We start from the raw sequence: 15,752 nt of genomic DNA, 5'->3' as shown, positions 1-15,752 counted from the left end.
GTCCTTAAGGGTAACTTTAGTACTGAACGACGCTTCACACGCGAACTCAAAACGTTTTGCACAAAAAAAAGCATACTACTCGGTGAAAGAATTCCTAGACGAATGACTAAATATGTCGAAACCTTAAAATTTATTTAATGTAATTGTTTCATGACATTTCAATTTTTTTATATTTATAATTCAATTCAATGAAAATATGCTTAAATTATGTTCACCGTAGTTCATTATATTTAATCCAATCAACTTAATAGAAACGTATTGACTTGCATATGCCTAAATTATAATTATGCCTGTATTATTAAATTTATAATTGTATTGTATTGTATTGTTCTTCTAATTGTAAATAATTTTTGAATATGACGATGTACAATTACTACAAATAAAATATATTCTATTCTATTTATATTGCATCAATATTTATTTGATAATATAAGATTTAATTAGGTATACCTACCTAATATTTTTGAACTTACTTTTACCAAACTTTTTAAATTCAATTTCAATTTAGAATTTTTCTATAACAAAATATAATTCAATTATTTTAATCAGTTTTTGCAAACAGACGCCGAGCGGTCCACGAGTTCTATGACGTTCGATTGCGACATTTGCGACTCATCGTTATAGTTGTCGTGTACCTTATGACTTTTTTTACTACAATTAAGCACATCAGAGAAAATATAAATGTAGCTTTGCTTAGGACGAACACCTAAGAGAAACTCTCAAGAGGTTAAAAGTTATTTTCTGCTGAAATATTTATAATAATTTTATCTGAGAATATTTTTTACGGAGTATAAACAAAAAATTCGATGAAAGAAGAGAATCTTGATCACAGGCGCATCCAACATAGACATAGACATAATTTATTGGTAATAAGATATTACAGGTCACAATTTTTTACCTTATTTCTGCACATCACCTATTTTTGATTTATATCACTTTAAAATAATAGTACATTTCGATACTAGTGCGGAAAGTATGTCATTACCCCACGAGTACCGAGATATCTTGCGACTCGGGACGAGTGTAGAATGACATTTCCGCACGTGTATCGAACGACGTTTTTTAATACAGTTGCGAAAAAATAAGAAAAGCAACAAGTAAGGAACGGAATTCGAAACTTTTATATTATTAATTCTGTGACATCATTGACATTTACATTATAAAGAAGTGTTTTTCTAGCTTTTATTCGACTAGAATAGATTTTGTTATTTTTATTGCACCCACTTCAATGAAAGTTTTTTTTTTCAAATGCATATTCTATAAGACAGAAACAATTGTAAATATTAAAACATTGTACTATTATTACCAAAATATCGTTATTTATGATTATTTGTGTATCGTATATTTATAAAAACAATATCGAATGTTGCCTTTGGAAACTTAAAACATTTATGCAGTAAGAAAATACGCCTCTTCTTTGACAGGCGTTCCGTTCCATTCAGACAACTTATTAAGAACGGTTTTTCAACATTAAAAAAATAAACGTGTTATAATACTTATAATGATGAAGAGGTAAGTAATAAAATATGAAATATGCATATTTTGCGTATTCTTACATTAACAGTAGGTTTTTATGTTGATTACGACGTTTAAATGAAACTAATATTAACACTCATCAATAAGTAGTCATGAATTGGAACAAGTAAAAATTTAAGAAAATTGGAAAAGTAAAAAGCACTAGTTCGCGAAAACCAACTTTCCGCACGCTAAACAGCCACGAAAAGTAGCACTTTTTGAGCAACTGTATTAAAAATATTTTTTTTATTAAACAATTCAATATTACACATATTTCGGAAGATTAAGGGAGGCGAGGCGTTAGCGTTAAGTTACTTTTTAGTCGCTAATAATAATAATAATTAAGCATGATGACAGTTGCCATCACGTTGCCTTAATAGTTACACAGTTATTTGAGAATTCAGAATTGGCTAGGGACTGGGTAAAATGAATGGCTTTGCAAATCATAGTAGGCTTTTGTCACTCGAGCGCCCAGCCAAACTCATAGCAGTAATACATTCAATTTCCATGAATGATTTTACCACAAGTTTTAGGCTTCTAAACACGAGATAACTACAGAGAAGTGCACGACCATGTCGGCCCCAGCAGCCGCCCTATGTCTAAAGCCAGCCTTTATAGGGTTCCGTGTTTTGCGTACCTAACATTCCCTATTACTAAGACTCCACTGTCCGTGTGTCAGTCTGTCTATCACCAGACTATATCTCAAGAATCGTGATAGCTAGACAGTTGAAATTTTCACAGATGATGTATTTCTGTTGCCGCTATAAAAACACATCCTAAAAAGTACGGAACCCTCGGTGGGCGAGTCCGACTCGCCGTTGTCCGGTTTTTTGATTTTACAGAAATGCAGAAGTACCAAAGTATGCCGATCCTATTATCAAATAATTATACGGCATTAATTTTCTAGGTTCTTTTATATTAAATCTATACCCACTTTACTACCACGTTTATTACCTAGATACTAATGCATTAAGCTCAGTGAAATCTATAATTACAAAAAACATATAAAACATATAATTGAATCACATAAAATAACTGACTGAATGGGATAAATTTAAATCTCATTTCATGTTTAATTTATTACCTACTATGTACCACGTTGACCACTTGACCACGAACGCTGTAAGTAAAGTGTTCGAAACGTCGGGATGTTTTATAAATTCAATATATATGTGATATAATATACCTAATCCTATTTCATAGTTTTACTTCATCATCATGAGTAACTATCGCGGTAACCGAAGACAATATTAATACTATGTAATAATTATTTTAACTTATATTTCACCAGCACATATTAGGTGCGATTTAGAATTTTCGCTAATAAAGTTCATACCAATAATCATAGTCGGAATTTTAGTTCTACTAAGGTAAACGCCCTTTAAAGATGACATGCACTCGGACGTCTACCTTAAGAGTCACACGAACCTAGTCCCCGCCATACAATCGAAGTTACGCTTTTATTTTAAATAAGGAAAATTTGAGCTTAATTTCGATTGTATAGGAGCGGCTTTATGGCGGCGGGTTCATAAGACTCTTAAGGCCGTTCCATCGGTTTGCCGCTATCACTGTCACATTTCGCAAGAAAGAAAGGGAAAGACCATGCGCGCCCACTGTCAATTTTGATCAAATTTTGTCGATTTTTATTTATTTTAAAAACATTGCCTTACAATATCGAAATTCGAAAGCGGTAAAATTACTATTTAAGTTAAGATTGTTTTACGAATAACAACGTCTCTTAGAAAAATATGATTATATAAGGAGATTTTTCGCCTTCTGGCTCAGGGAACCGTCTTAAGAACTTACTAAATATTTTAGGCCCATAGTGGGAAGCGCGTGGGAAGAAAAAGGAAGTTAAAACATAAATACATAATTATTAATTAGTCTAGCCAGTGCCCGAATGATTTACACAGCTACATTCCAGGTGATGCAAGCCGTTAACAATGTCTCGGTAATTCGTATTGTTTCGTCCTCAGGCGCTACGTAACAATATCCGCGGGCTAGAACTTGTTAGACAATTGTTTCATCGGCAATGCATCAATCTCGAGTCACGTGGGTGCACCAAACCCGCTGATGAACCAAAGGCTTGTCTACATTGAAATAAATTATATTACGAACAGAAAACACATACAATTTGGGATCGGTATATTAAATCGGGGCTCTAATGAAATTTAACATGATTTATATGTTGGGGAAATTTTGTCGTGCTACATTTACGTGTTTTTTTTAGGTAGAGGCATTTATTTACTTAAATAAAACCAATATCTATTATGATATTTCAAACTAATTCATTAAAAGTAAGTAGGTAAAGGGCGGTACATTTTAATGAGAACTAAATCGATGTTAAGGCGGTTCCCCGAGCCAGAAGGCGAAAAATCTCCTTATATGATCTCATTTTTCTAAGAGACGTTGATATTCGTAGACGTGGAATTAATATATGTAGTTCTTGATTATATTATCTTTAATTTATAAGCTTCCGATACACGAATTATGACACTTCGCTAGATACAATTAATTCCTAAAGTAACCTCTAACTAGGACTTTTAGTCCAACTTTACTCGGTTATTTATTATGTGACACTATAAACAAAAAAAAAGAAGAAAAACAATCTTAACAAATAGTAATTTTACCGCTTTCGAATTTCGATATTGTAAGGCGACGTTTATAAAATAAATAAAAATCGACAAAATTCGATCAAAATTGACACTTGGCGCGCACGGTCTTTCCCGTTCTTTCTTGCGAAATGTGACAGTGATAGCGGCAAACCGATGGAACGGCCTTAAGAAGTAAAAAACTTTGAGGAATTAAGATCAACTACACGGGCGTTTATGTTGTATTAACTACAGACTCGACATAACAATCGGTCGATTTTTTGCAATAACGTTTACGAATTATCAATTAAGTGTGGACAATGGTCAATAAGTAAGCATTTCAGACTTACATTTGCAAAAAGCCGGAACTAAATCAATGAGTTTGAGATGAGACATGAATATGAACATGCTTCATGTGCATACGGACAGCCTCACCTTAAAGTCCCTAAACGTATTAAACCGTCTTCGAAAAATTTGTATTTAAATATCAATATTGTCTTACTTACTGATTCAAATTGACTTGTCGTGCAACAAGCTGTCGTGGTGAGCCATTAAACTGTAAACGTTTTCACTACCTACGAGGATTTCAACATGAGTAGATAATAAATAGGAACAAGGTAACACTGGTGCTGTCTTGTAACATTCATTCAAAAATTAATTTACTTTTAAGGTAAGAAAATACATGATATATGTAAGTATGAGCTAAAATAAATTAGTAATTATAAGAACTGTTCCAACTATAGGAAATTTTAAACATTAAATTGACTCGAAACAGTTGCATTGCATTATGGGTTGAGACTGGATAGTACATTATTGCAGAGGCCGGGAAATGGCAATTCGTGGATGAATATCGATTTTGGCGGACGATGCAAAGCAGAGTCCGTCAAAGAAGACGAATCCACGAATTGCTTTTCCTGTCGAGACATATAGTGCTTTTCTCCGAACATGCGAGGAAATAAGGTAAAATAATTATTATTTAAGCATCAAGCATCACTCAAATCAAACCTTCACATGGTCCTGGGTTCGAATCCCCGTAAAGGGCATTTATTTGTGTGATGAACACGTAAATTCATTCCTGAGTCATAGGTTTTTTCTATGTATATAAGTATGTATTTATCTATGTACGAATATGTATATTGTCGCCTAGCACCCATAGTACAAGCTTTGCTTAATTTGGGGCTAGGTTGATCTGTGTAAGATTTCCCCTAATATTTATTTATTTATTTATAAAAACAATTTCCCTCTTTAATTATTTTATAAAATTTAAAGGCACAACTCATACAGCCATTCAGTACCATTCAATATTCGTTCATTCAATTTAATTGTGCAATATAACCTGTATCTGCACGCCTAAGATCCTTAAAAAAATATAAAAATTATGCAGTCTTTGATTTTATTAAGCAGTATTCGCACGATCATACACAACGGTCTTGTAAGAACAGTTAATCTTCCTATTTCGCTCTATCCTATAGCTTAAAATGACTGCTGGCCGAAATATTATAAAAATTATAATTGGCTGTTTGCATTGATTTTTTTAGTAGGTACATATTTTTAAAATGAAAAAACAAATACAGTAATAACTCGTCCACTAAAACAGGACAATAATGATTAAATTCTTTTTTTTATTTGAGTTTGACCATAAAGAAATAAAGAAGAACAACCCGTACTATTTTTGCTACAATAAGGTGAACATTTCCGAGCATATTGGAGAAAATGTTTTTCATGAAATGTTAAATGTATAGTATTTTAAACACTCTCGACTGTTATTTCTATTTTATACATAGGTAATTTGTGTAAGTACCTATATAAAAGAAAATCTAGATTTAATCAAAAAATCTGTAATTAGTTACTGGTATTGTGATTTTAAATACTTACTAGGTACAGCTCTATCTAGGTGACGTGACACCATTGATAAACGTTCTATACACAGATCAGATAATAGAAAATAACGTGTTTATTGTTCACGCCAAAGTTTGAATTGAAAGAAACGGATGCTTTATTTTCATTTGCTTAAATGCGGTTTTCATCCACGTACGCGGACACCGTTTTTCAACAAACGGCTTTTTGAAAAAAGTGTCGCATCAAAATAAACCTTCAAATGTACCAACGCGCGGTCGGTAAACTTTTCGGAGGCAAGAGACAAACAATTATGGTAAAATAAATGGCGACCTGTCTGGCCTAGTGAGTAGTGACCCTGCCTGTGAAGCCGATGGTCCTGGGTTAATTCCTGGTAAGGGCATTTATTCAGTGATGAGCACGGATATTTGTTCCTGGGTCATGTCATGGGTGCACAGACCACCATGGGTGTTTTCTATGTATTTAAGTATTTATATATTATATATATCGTTGTCTAAATACCCACAACACAAGCTTTATTGAGCTTAGAGTGATAATTTGTGTAATAATGTCCTATAATATTTATTTAGGTATTTATTTGTTTAAATGAGAGTAATGTCAGTGCCTCACGGAAGTTTTGTTATTAAGAGAGTAATTCATTACAGACTTAGGCTTCTGTAAGACTGTAACTACTAACATTATCATAGACTATAGTAACGTATTTTTATAATACAACGGAGGTAAACATTGAACAAACTTATGGCTTGTAATGTATGGATAAAAATCTGTTATTTTTACTACTTATGTTTAATTGATTGAACAATTAAGAATTCAAAAATACTCTAGTTTTAATAACACGTTTCAACAAGGTAAGTAAAGTTCAGTGTAAAAATATGGGAGCATACCACTTACTCAAAAATATATCCCATAGTTCTTAATTCGCTGACGTAAGAGCTATGGGACAATTTTTTGAGTATGATGAGTCCATCCATATTTTTACACTTGACTGTACCTAAGCATTTTTGAGAGTATTACTTTTTCCTTGAAATCTTATATTCATCATTTGGAACCTACTTCTTCTACCAAGTTCGGTATTTATTGCCCGTTAGGTATATTTACGATTGAATCACGATTGAATGCCAATGGCCATGTAACTTTCACTCGTGAGTTATAGCTTTTTTTTTCAGAATCCATAACTCCCGCGGGAACAGTATAAGCCTTTGTCCTTTAATACACCTGCATGAATAAAATATTTTTCGAGCAAGTGGAATTTTTATTATTTTCCTCTAGGCATAACAAGATTACTATCATCACCCTTCGGGTAGCAGCTAATAGGCGATCGCTACATAATAGAAGCTTCAGACTGTAAAATATTAATGACTTAATCGTAATATATAATAGTAGCGGTATGAGGGTGGTAGCACAGAACTAGAACTGTGATAAATTACACACTCTTTCACACAAAGTATCGTCAATGTTAGACGTTATCGACATCACCTCTTTGCCTGCCCACAACTTCCGGCAAGAAGCTAGTTCCAAATCAAAACCATAGACGATAGATAGTAAAGACTGGTGTTTACCTACATACAATATACCGTTCCTTTAATTTATAAGATTTTTGTTCCAATAGAAACAAGATAGTGACTACTATGAGTGACGCATATAATACAACTGGCCACGGACGTGCGAAATATGTCACACGTATCGACTACATAAGTTGAGCAAAACCGTAATTTATTGATTCACTGGTATTAAAATTCGATGAATGCAATTTTGTTTACGGACTAGCAGTCCTTACTATTGACTAGTCTCTACTGATATAGATAGAGCAGACCCTTCGCTTCTGATAGGGATCGATCACATTTCACTTTGACCACAATACCGTGGTTCGTTAACAAACAGTGCCGTTAGATGAATGCCCAATGCCCACTGATTGTGCAATAATTTCGATCTAAGAAGACGGATATTGTTACACCGCAGATCACTTCAATCGAGGTAGAGGGACTATAAAATCCGACTAGTGGTCACCACATAACACGAAGTATGAAAGCGCGACCGCAAAATTTATATTGAACCTATAAACATGCGTGTAAATTATAAAATAATAGAAATCATATTCATAAAAAATAGTATGAGATGTAATTAATTGACTGAGTGCTTAGTGAGCCAGCGTATTAGGGCTGCCGGCTATCTTACATATGGCTCAATTTTTAAAATAATCTTCAGGCGAGACTCGCACACTTTTCACTCACATCTTCGGGATATCTTGGGAATGGCTATAATAACTGAACTACCAAAACTAGCTTAGGTACCGCATACAGGTGTATGCGTCGAATATTTCCCAAATATTTATTCTTCATAATGCAGAATTGCGGAGTATGTTGGAGAAACTCTATGTATTACACACAACAATATTTGATCGTAAATCCACATTATCGTGTGGCGTAATGTTACTTTATAACGATATTTACGGTTTACGATCGGTAGCCATTACATTGTTGACCACCTCCTTGCGTTCGATAGGACACAGATAAAAGCAATGTCTGAGCTAACTGTTTAGGCTTAGCGGATAAGTTTAGCAGAGGGCGTGTGGACCGCGAGCCAGGCGCAAATTTCGTCAGTCAACTCGGGCGAAAACTCGTATAGCGGTTAACGGCTATGTATTATGAACCCTCGTGAACGTCAGCTGCCGCTCCGTTGGTGGGTTGAGGAATGGCAGCCACCGAAACGCGTAACACGGTCTTTCCACCGCGATACAACCGGCTGACGATTTGTTTTATTAACAATAGCATCTAAACTATCATCTGACAAAGTATCAAACGGGAGGAGATGACAATTTTTTTATAGACTATTTCCTGCCATTCCTTAACCCACCAACGGAGCGGCAGCTGACGTTCACAAGGGTTCATCATAAATAGCCGTTAACCACTATACGAGTTTTCGCTCGGGAGGCGATTGGTCATGGAAATCTGTTCCTGGCCCGCGGTCTAGTGTATTTTAGTTGAATAAAAGCGGAGATTTCACTTTTATTATGACGATCGAGTAGGTACCGCGCGTAATATGAATACGAAAGTGCAGACAGAGGCGCAATTTATAATTTAATTTTGACGGTTTGACCTTACCAAAAAGGAATGGTAAAAATCTCGTTGCGTCTACAACAGAAAGGGCGGATTCAAATTTCTGCTTAGAAGATAAAATGTTTCAATTTAAACAATTTCTAATGTATGTGTTGCTAGAGGGGCTTAGAGCTTGGAAGTATTGTCTACTTCTAAAATATCACTACCTACCGGTCGCGACTATGATGTCTTATTATGTAGAGGTACGGTAAACGGTACAAGTGGTACAACGGTAAATCTATTGAAAAATCCTTCTAACTACATCCAAATTTCGGTTACGAATTCTAAACACCTGTAACTGTGTGACTCATGTAACTAATTTCGTTGTTTACAATTGCCTACAACATGTGCTATTTCTACTTTTGCCATTTGAAATTTATAATAAATACACAACTGGAAACAGTAGCCACGTTGTTTAATTTCAGGTCCATGGCACGACTACATATATGCCTATAGGTATCCGTCGTATTATGTGCATTAGAAAACTAGTTCGAACAAACACTTTACTGCTTGAGAATAAGGTGTATAATAGGATGGGTTTAAATGTACATTCGGTTGATACTCTGAGCGTGTCACTACACGTGTAGATGCATCCAATTCGGGTGTACGTGTACACGCCCATATGTTGATTGTAGTTGGACAAACATTTGCTAATTGAATCACGTCTCTGGTACGATGCGTGTATTTCGCAAACATGCAAGATTATGAAGCGTTACATATCCATAAATAAATAACTACCACCCAAAAAATTGACTTTGAAATAAAATTTACCTGGCGTTAACACAAATAATGCTTAATCCAGGGATTGTGACGGTGACGGTCGCTGTCCAGTATGCCTGTCTGTTACAGCTTTTACTTTGTGATAGCTAGACAGTTGAAATTTTCACAGAATATGTAGGTATTTCTGTTGCCGCTATAACAACAAATACTAGAAAGTACGGAACCCTCGGTAGTCGAGTCCGACTCGCACTTGTCCGGTTTTTTACTACTTACGCCATCTGTTAGAAAAATAAAGAATTAGCACGAATACAGTGTTATGCATTTATTATATTTTTTAAGTTTATAAATAGTTATTTGTTGTACAAGGGTGCGAAGTTGTATTTTACCCGCTAGTGTGGAATTGAAACACGAGCAAGCGAAAGGATTCTATAGTTGAATCACGAGCGAAGCGAGTGGTTCTAAAATAGAATCCTGAGCGTAGCGAGTGTTTTAACACACGAGAAGTAAAATACATTTGCACCCGTGTGTAACACAAAACTTTTCCCCTCACTATAGCGAGGAAAGTCCAACATCCACAGGCGTTAGATCATCTTCATCACTGGAATCATTCATTTTTTTACGATAATACGATATTATAACAGGAAGTTGTGTATTTTTACGTGTCAGTCTGTGAGAATTTTTTTGTTGAAAATGTTGACATTTCTGACGATGCGTTTTGAAATTGCATCGACTCAACTTGTGCATTCAGAATTACATTCAACATCATTTACAAAAACGAATGTTTCTTATGGAATTTAAGGTTTATGACTTAAAATCATTATAAAGCTAAATTTGGTATTTTTTATTAAATTCTCAAACCATTTATTTAATGATAATTAATATCGAACGAACCATTATTATGAGCGTTTTACGTTTTGTTATCTGTCAAAAGCTACTTAAACACGCTCCATCCAAGGTCAAATTACTTTCCCCACTAGTGGATAAAATGCGTTTTTACCCGCTTGTTTTAAAGGATAAAAGACGGCTTTCCGAGCTAGTGAGGGGAAACAGATATTTTTATGTTTGATAACACATCTAGACATGAATTTAAATTACTATGTTAAATCTAAAAACTAACAGGGGTATAGTTTTTCCGTAAAGTGTACCACAAGAATGCATAGATTGTCGAATAGTGATAGGGCGAGCGAATTACTTTGAAAAGCATAGAAAGTTAAGGTGATCCTAAGACTGTTGCCAAGCAAGTTATGTATACGTCGCATGCAAACAATCACAAATCATTCACACGGAGTTTGTTTTTCCTTATAGCATAAAACAAGAAACAGCAAACCAAGCCTTGCTTCAACTTTGTCGATGAAAGATACATCGTCGTAGCCACCCATTACTCACATCATAGGTGGTAGTTAAGTCTGTGATTGCGCAGCGTGATCGCATAGAACTTTACATTATTATTAACGTAAATAAACATAATTCACTTATTGATATTATTGATTTATCGTAGCCACGGGCCACTGTAGAGTGCGCGGCCACTCACGATAAGGTGGCCAAAATAACTCCACGCTCGCATCTCGTACGTTCCTGAGATAAGGGAGCACCGCCTAATCGCCTTATTTTTATTCGATTACTTATATAATGGTGAGCTTGTAATAGACTACACTACACTCGGGCAGCGATACTCCGAATCTAAGTGCAAAAGATCGGTAAATCATGAGCCACTCGAGGCTCAAAATACAAAACAGATTTTCCTCAATTAAAACCGTTCGCTAAAAGTATTAAAGTGCTCGTAACAACAGCATTTTAATTGGCGTTTAAGTAAAACAAAAAATATATAATTTGTACGATATCCCTAACGGATCAAATTTGTAACGACCTACACTTGACCTGAATCGAAAATAAAAAGGCTCGTATCGAGGGTACCTAATAGTTATTGTCATTTTTCGGGACGTTATGACGCGTGACGCTTGTTTTGAGTATCTAAATACCTAGGTATGGTTACATATATGCATATTCTATTTGTAAAGTGTTGTGGTGTTTTGCCAGACTGTATAACGCCACATAAAGCATTTAACAAATATTACCTAAATTAATAACTAATAGCAGTCACGACAAAACACCTTTACAGGGGTCTTATTTCAATTGAAATGTTAAGAAACGCTACGTTAATCGTTTGTTCGGAACTAAATTGAAAAGGTTCTTATCATATGGTACTCGTAAGTTAGTCATTCCACACACCACCGTTTGATGAACGTCAAGTCACGATGGGAATGTGAATCAATCTTGGACGGAATAAAACGGTACTCTGTCCTTGGATAGATTTATTACTTTGCCTTAAGTGAGTAGATAAGGTAAGCTTAAGTAGGTGAGGATTCCCACGAAATTAATAAGTTACGTGACAAAGGTATATGTCAGAAATCGTTTAGGTATGTGCAAGGATTGTTCTTTGGACTATGAAGGCGTAGGTTAGAGAATAGATAGGTAGGAGAATTAGTGTAAGTATCCGTGTATTTGTGTGTCAGACAAGCGTTCCGAAATGCGCGAGATCAAATCTTGCCCAAGCCCGTGACATTTTTATTTTTCCTATAAAGTATATTTTTATGTTTTCTAGCGGGTGTTTCTGCGTAGTTCAGGTACCGAATTATTACAGATGATTTCTCAATATGGCTTTGTGCATTGAAGATGCTGCTACTCGTACGTCCCTCCCTAAGGCGTGTAAATACTAAAACCGGCGAAGTGCGAGTCGGACTCGCGCACCGAGGGTTCCGTGCTTTTTAGTATTTGTTGTTATAGCGGCAACAGAAATACATCATCCGTGAAAATTTCAACTGTCTAGCTATCACGGTTCATGAGATACAGCCTGGTGAGACAGACGGACAGCGGAGTCTTAGTAATAGGGTCCCGTTTTTACCCTTTGGGTACGGAACCCTAAAAAAATTAATTGACCTGACAGAACAAAGTAAATCCCTAATATATAGATATCTATACATCTTTAGCCTTGTCACCATCACTTGCCACCGGAAGACTTAATAGTTAATCAGTTTTTAAAAGAAAAAATGTATATAATTACCGTTTGTTTAAAGCAAATCATTACCACTCAGTACTTTTTGAACGGATTACAAGGCTCTAGGCGTGACAATTAATATGAAAGCGTATTTAAATCGTATCTAAACGAAATTTAATTGACGATGCTCGCTTATTATGGACAATGGGTTAGTCTGCAATAATGGTCCTACATTCTAATGACGTGCTTTGATAGGATTTCGCACAGCAATGTTGTTTTCTCGGTAATGAGGTCTCGGCATGCAAGTCTATTTGTGATTTTTTTATCGCAAATGTAATAAAAGTGTAAACAAAACGTAAAACAAAAAGAGAAAATATTATGGGTACGTTTGCAAGATATTTCACATATATAGAAGCTGTGTCCATTTTCATTGGTTTAGGGAGTAATAATAGTTTTTGCCCTAAGTAACCACTAGACACGGCACAATAATATATAATGGCTAACAACACATTAATAATTATAGCATGCATAACATATGAGTAGCAGTACAGTTATCGATAAGCAGTATAAGTTTAAACCTCCGAATCACAACTGCTTTTGGTACAAATGAGAGATATTATAATAGAGTCAATCTTTTTTCAGGTGTTAAGGAGAAGTGAAAGGCTAGATGGGGCACCTAATGAACACGTACCGGCAGACCAGGCAACACATGCAGCACCTCGTAAGTTACTGATTTAATGTGTTAAATTGATGGAAAAGTAAACAGTACACGGTATATTAGTGTAGGTACTTCATCAATTTCATCATCATAAAATCTTGTTTCAAACCAGACAACATACTATGACCAAATAGCTAATACATATTAGTGTTTAAGATTTTCCTTGGAAGACACTGCAGCGTTACCAAAAGCCAACATACTTAGTTTATAATAGCGATAAATCGCAACGATCACGATATAATCAGCAAAGATTTGCCATAGAAACGTTCGATAAAACTGCGCAAACTGCACAGTAATACTAAGCCGATGTGGCGTGTAGCGGGCTTTAATCATAAAAATAATAGTCACCTTGGCTAGGCCCCCTATACCTACTTGTATTTTCTGTTTCCTATGTTTGTGTCTTAACTAAAAGCATGTTACTGTTTCTTCTGAAATTTTCATTCGTTACACGCCTACACTAAAATGAATGACGCATACGAAGTTTCTAGCGTTCTAGTTCCAGAGACGCAAAACAATTTAGAGCTATCGATAGGCCGTGCCAACTGAACTTGAAACAGCTTAGCAAATTGCTCGCTATCTACTGACCTTACATATATCACACAAACCTCAAGCGAGCTCAACTTTTGAAGTGCGATCTTTCTAACAATGTAATCAACATATCAGCCGAAAAACGTCCTTTGCTGAAGAAAGGCCTCCCAGGATCTCCATGATGCGCATATCTACTTCCCACAACCCACAACTAATTATTTATTACAATCTTACGCAGTGTTTTCTAGTACGAGGAAACTTTCTGGCTCAGCGGGCCTGTGGCCATAGGTTCTACGAGAATTTTACCCGACGAGAGCCCACTTAATTACCTACTTTTTAGGGTTCCGTACCCAAAGGGTAAAAACGGGACCCTAATACTAGGACTCCGCTGTCAGTCTGTCTATCCGTCTGTCACCAGGCTGTATCTGATGAACCGTGATAGCTAGACAGTTGAAATTTTCACAGATGATGTATTTCTGTTGCCGCTATAACAACAAATACTAAAAACCGAATAAAATAAATATTTAAGTGGGGCTCCCATATAACAAACGTGATTTTTTTGCAGTTTTTTGCGTAGTGGTACGGAACCTTTAGTGCGCGAGTCCGACTCGAACTTGGCCGATTTTTTAAGCTATTTTTAAGCTGTCTTATCTTCTGGATCTCCTTATTTGATTATAGTTTGAATCATTGTCCATTTTAGTGATCTAACGCAATAATTAACTCGATTTTCAAGAGATTTACCCAGCGATCATGCAAATGGACAGCGGATGTCATTCCAGATCTAGAGCAGAGCCCAACTGGGGAGGTACCTCCATCTTACAGAAAACCGCAGCCAAATAACACTAGACCCTACTCATAGTGTTGTGTTCCTGCCGGTGTACTAAGGTTGCCAGAGCTCAACGAGGGAGAGGAGAGTTAGGGTCGGCAACGCGCATGTAACTCCTCTGGAGTTGCAGGCGTACATAGGCTACGGAGACTGCTTAACATCAGGCGGGCCGTATGCTTGTTTGCCACCGACGTAGTATAAAAAAATTTAACTTGAAATCAAAAACAGTTTGTAGCTAATATTAATATAATAATATTGATATTGTTTTTTGTAGGCATACCTGGGAGATGTGCACCTCACTCATGCGAAGAGGAGAAGGTCTGCGTGCCTGTCAAAGATAGTCAAGATCAACACTACTGCGTTGAAAGTAAATGTTTTCACCTTACTAATTTTTCTCAACTGACAAAAAAGAAGAATGCTTTTTCGAGTATTATTTCATTGACATAACCAACATGCCAAACGGCTACAAAATTTTAACAGTAAAGTTGTTATTAGATTCTTCGTGAGATTTTTACATTCAACTTGGGTTTTTTTTTTTCAGGCAAACAGGGCAAATGTGAGAGACATTCTTGCGCTAATGAAGAAGCTTGTGTCCCTGTACCTAAAACAAATGGCACAACACTGCATTATTGCTTATGTGTTAATGGAGGTGAACCGCCTAGTAAAGACTTCAAATGTCCAAGGAACACAGGTACGTACAGACGTATAAGAATTATATGACCCACGTAATTTAAACTCTAATGACGTGGTATTATATTTGAGGAGTTCCGTCAACTACTCAAATACTATATCTAAACAATTTTCGGAGTTGGGGCCATCGGAGTATTCAAGTTTTTGATTGCAGATTTTAACCGCTTTACGATTAAGTAAAAATCTTTAAAAAGCCAAAGACAACAGGGAACAAGTA

The 15,752-nt window shown here is 35.7% G+C and overlaps 1 protein-coding gene across 2 annotated transcripts in view; it reads left to right on the top strand.

Moving 5' to 3' along the window:
• LOC134740977 (NT-3 growth factor receptor-like) overlaps positions 1-15,752 on the top strand; it is a 45,809-nt gene that overhangs the window by 24,018 nt on the left and 6,039 nt on the right. For both annotated transcript variants that reach the window (XM_063673670.1, XM_063673669.1), the window contains exons 2-4: positions 13,416-13,494; positions 15,120-15,212; positions 15,387-15,536. In XM_063673670.1, the coding sequence (XP_063529740.1) occupies positions 13,416-13,494; positions 15,120-15,212; positions 15,387-15,536 (322 nt within the window). The remainder of the gene's footprint in view (positions 1-13,415; positions 13,495-15,119; positions 15,213-15,386; positions 15,537-15,752) is intronic.

The sequence above is a fragment of the Cydia strobilella genome, chromosome 4, assembly GCF_947568885.1.
Source record: "Cydia strobilella chromosome 4, ilCydStro3.1, whole genome shotgun sequence".
NCBI classification, from domain to species: Eukaryota; Metazoa; Arthropoda; class Insecta; order Lepidoptera; family Tortricidae; genus Cydia; species Cydia strobilella.
Note: the sequence above shows the minus strand (reverse complement) of the source record. Positions and strands in the feature narration are given on the sequence as shown.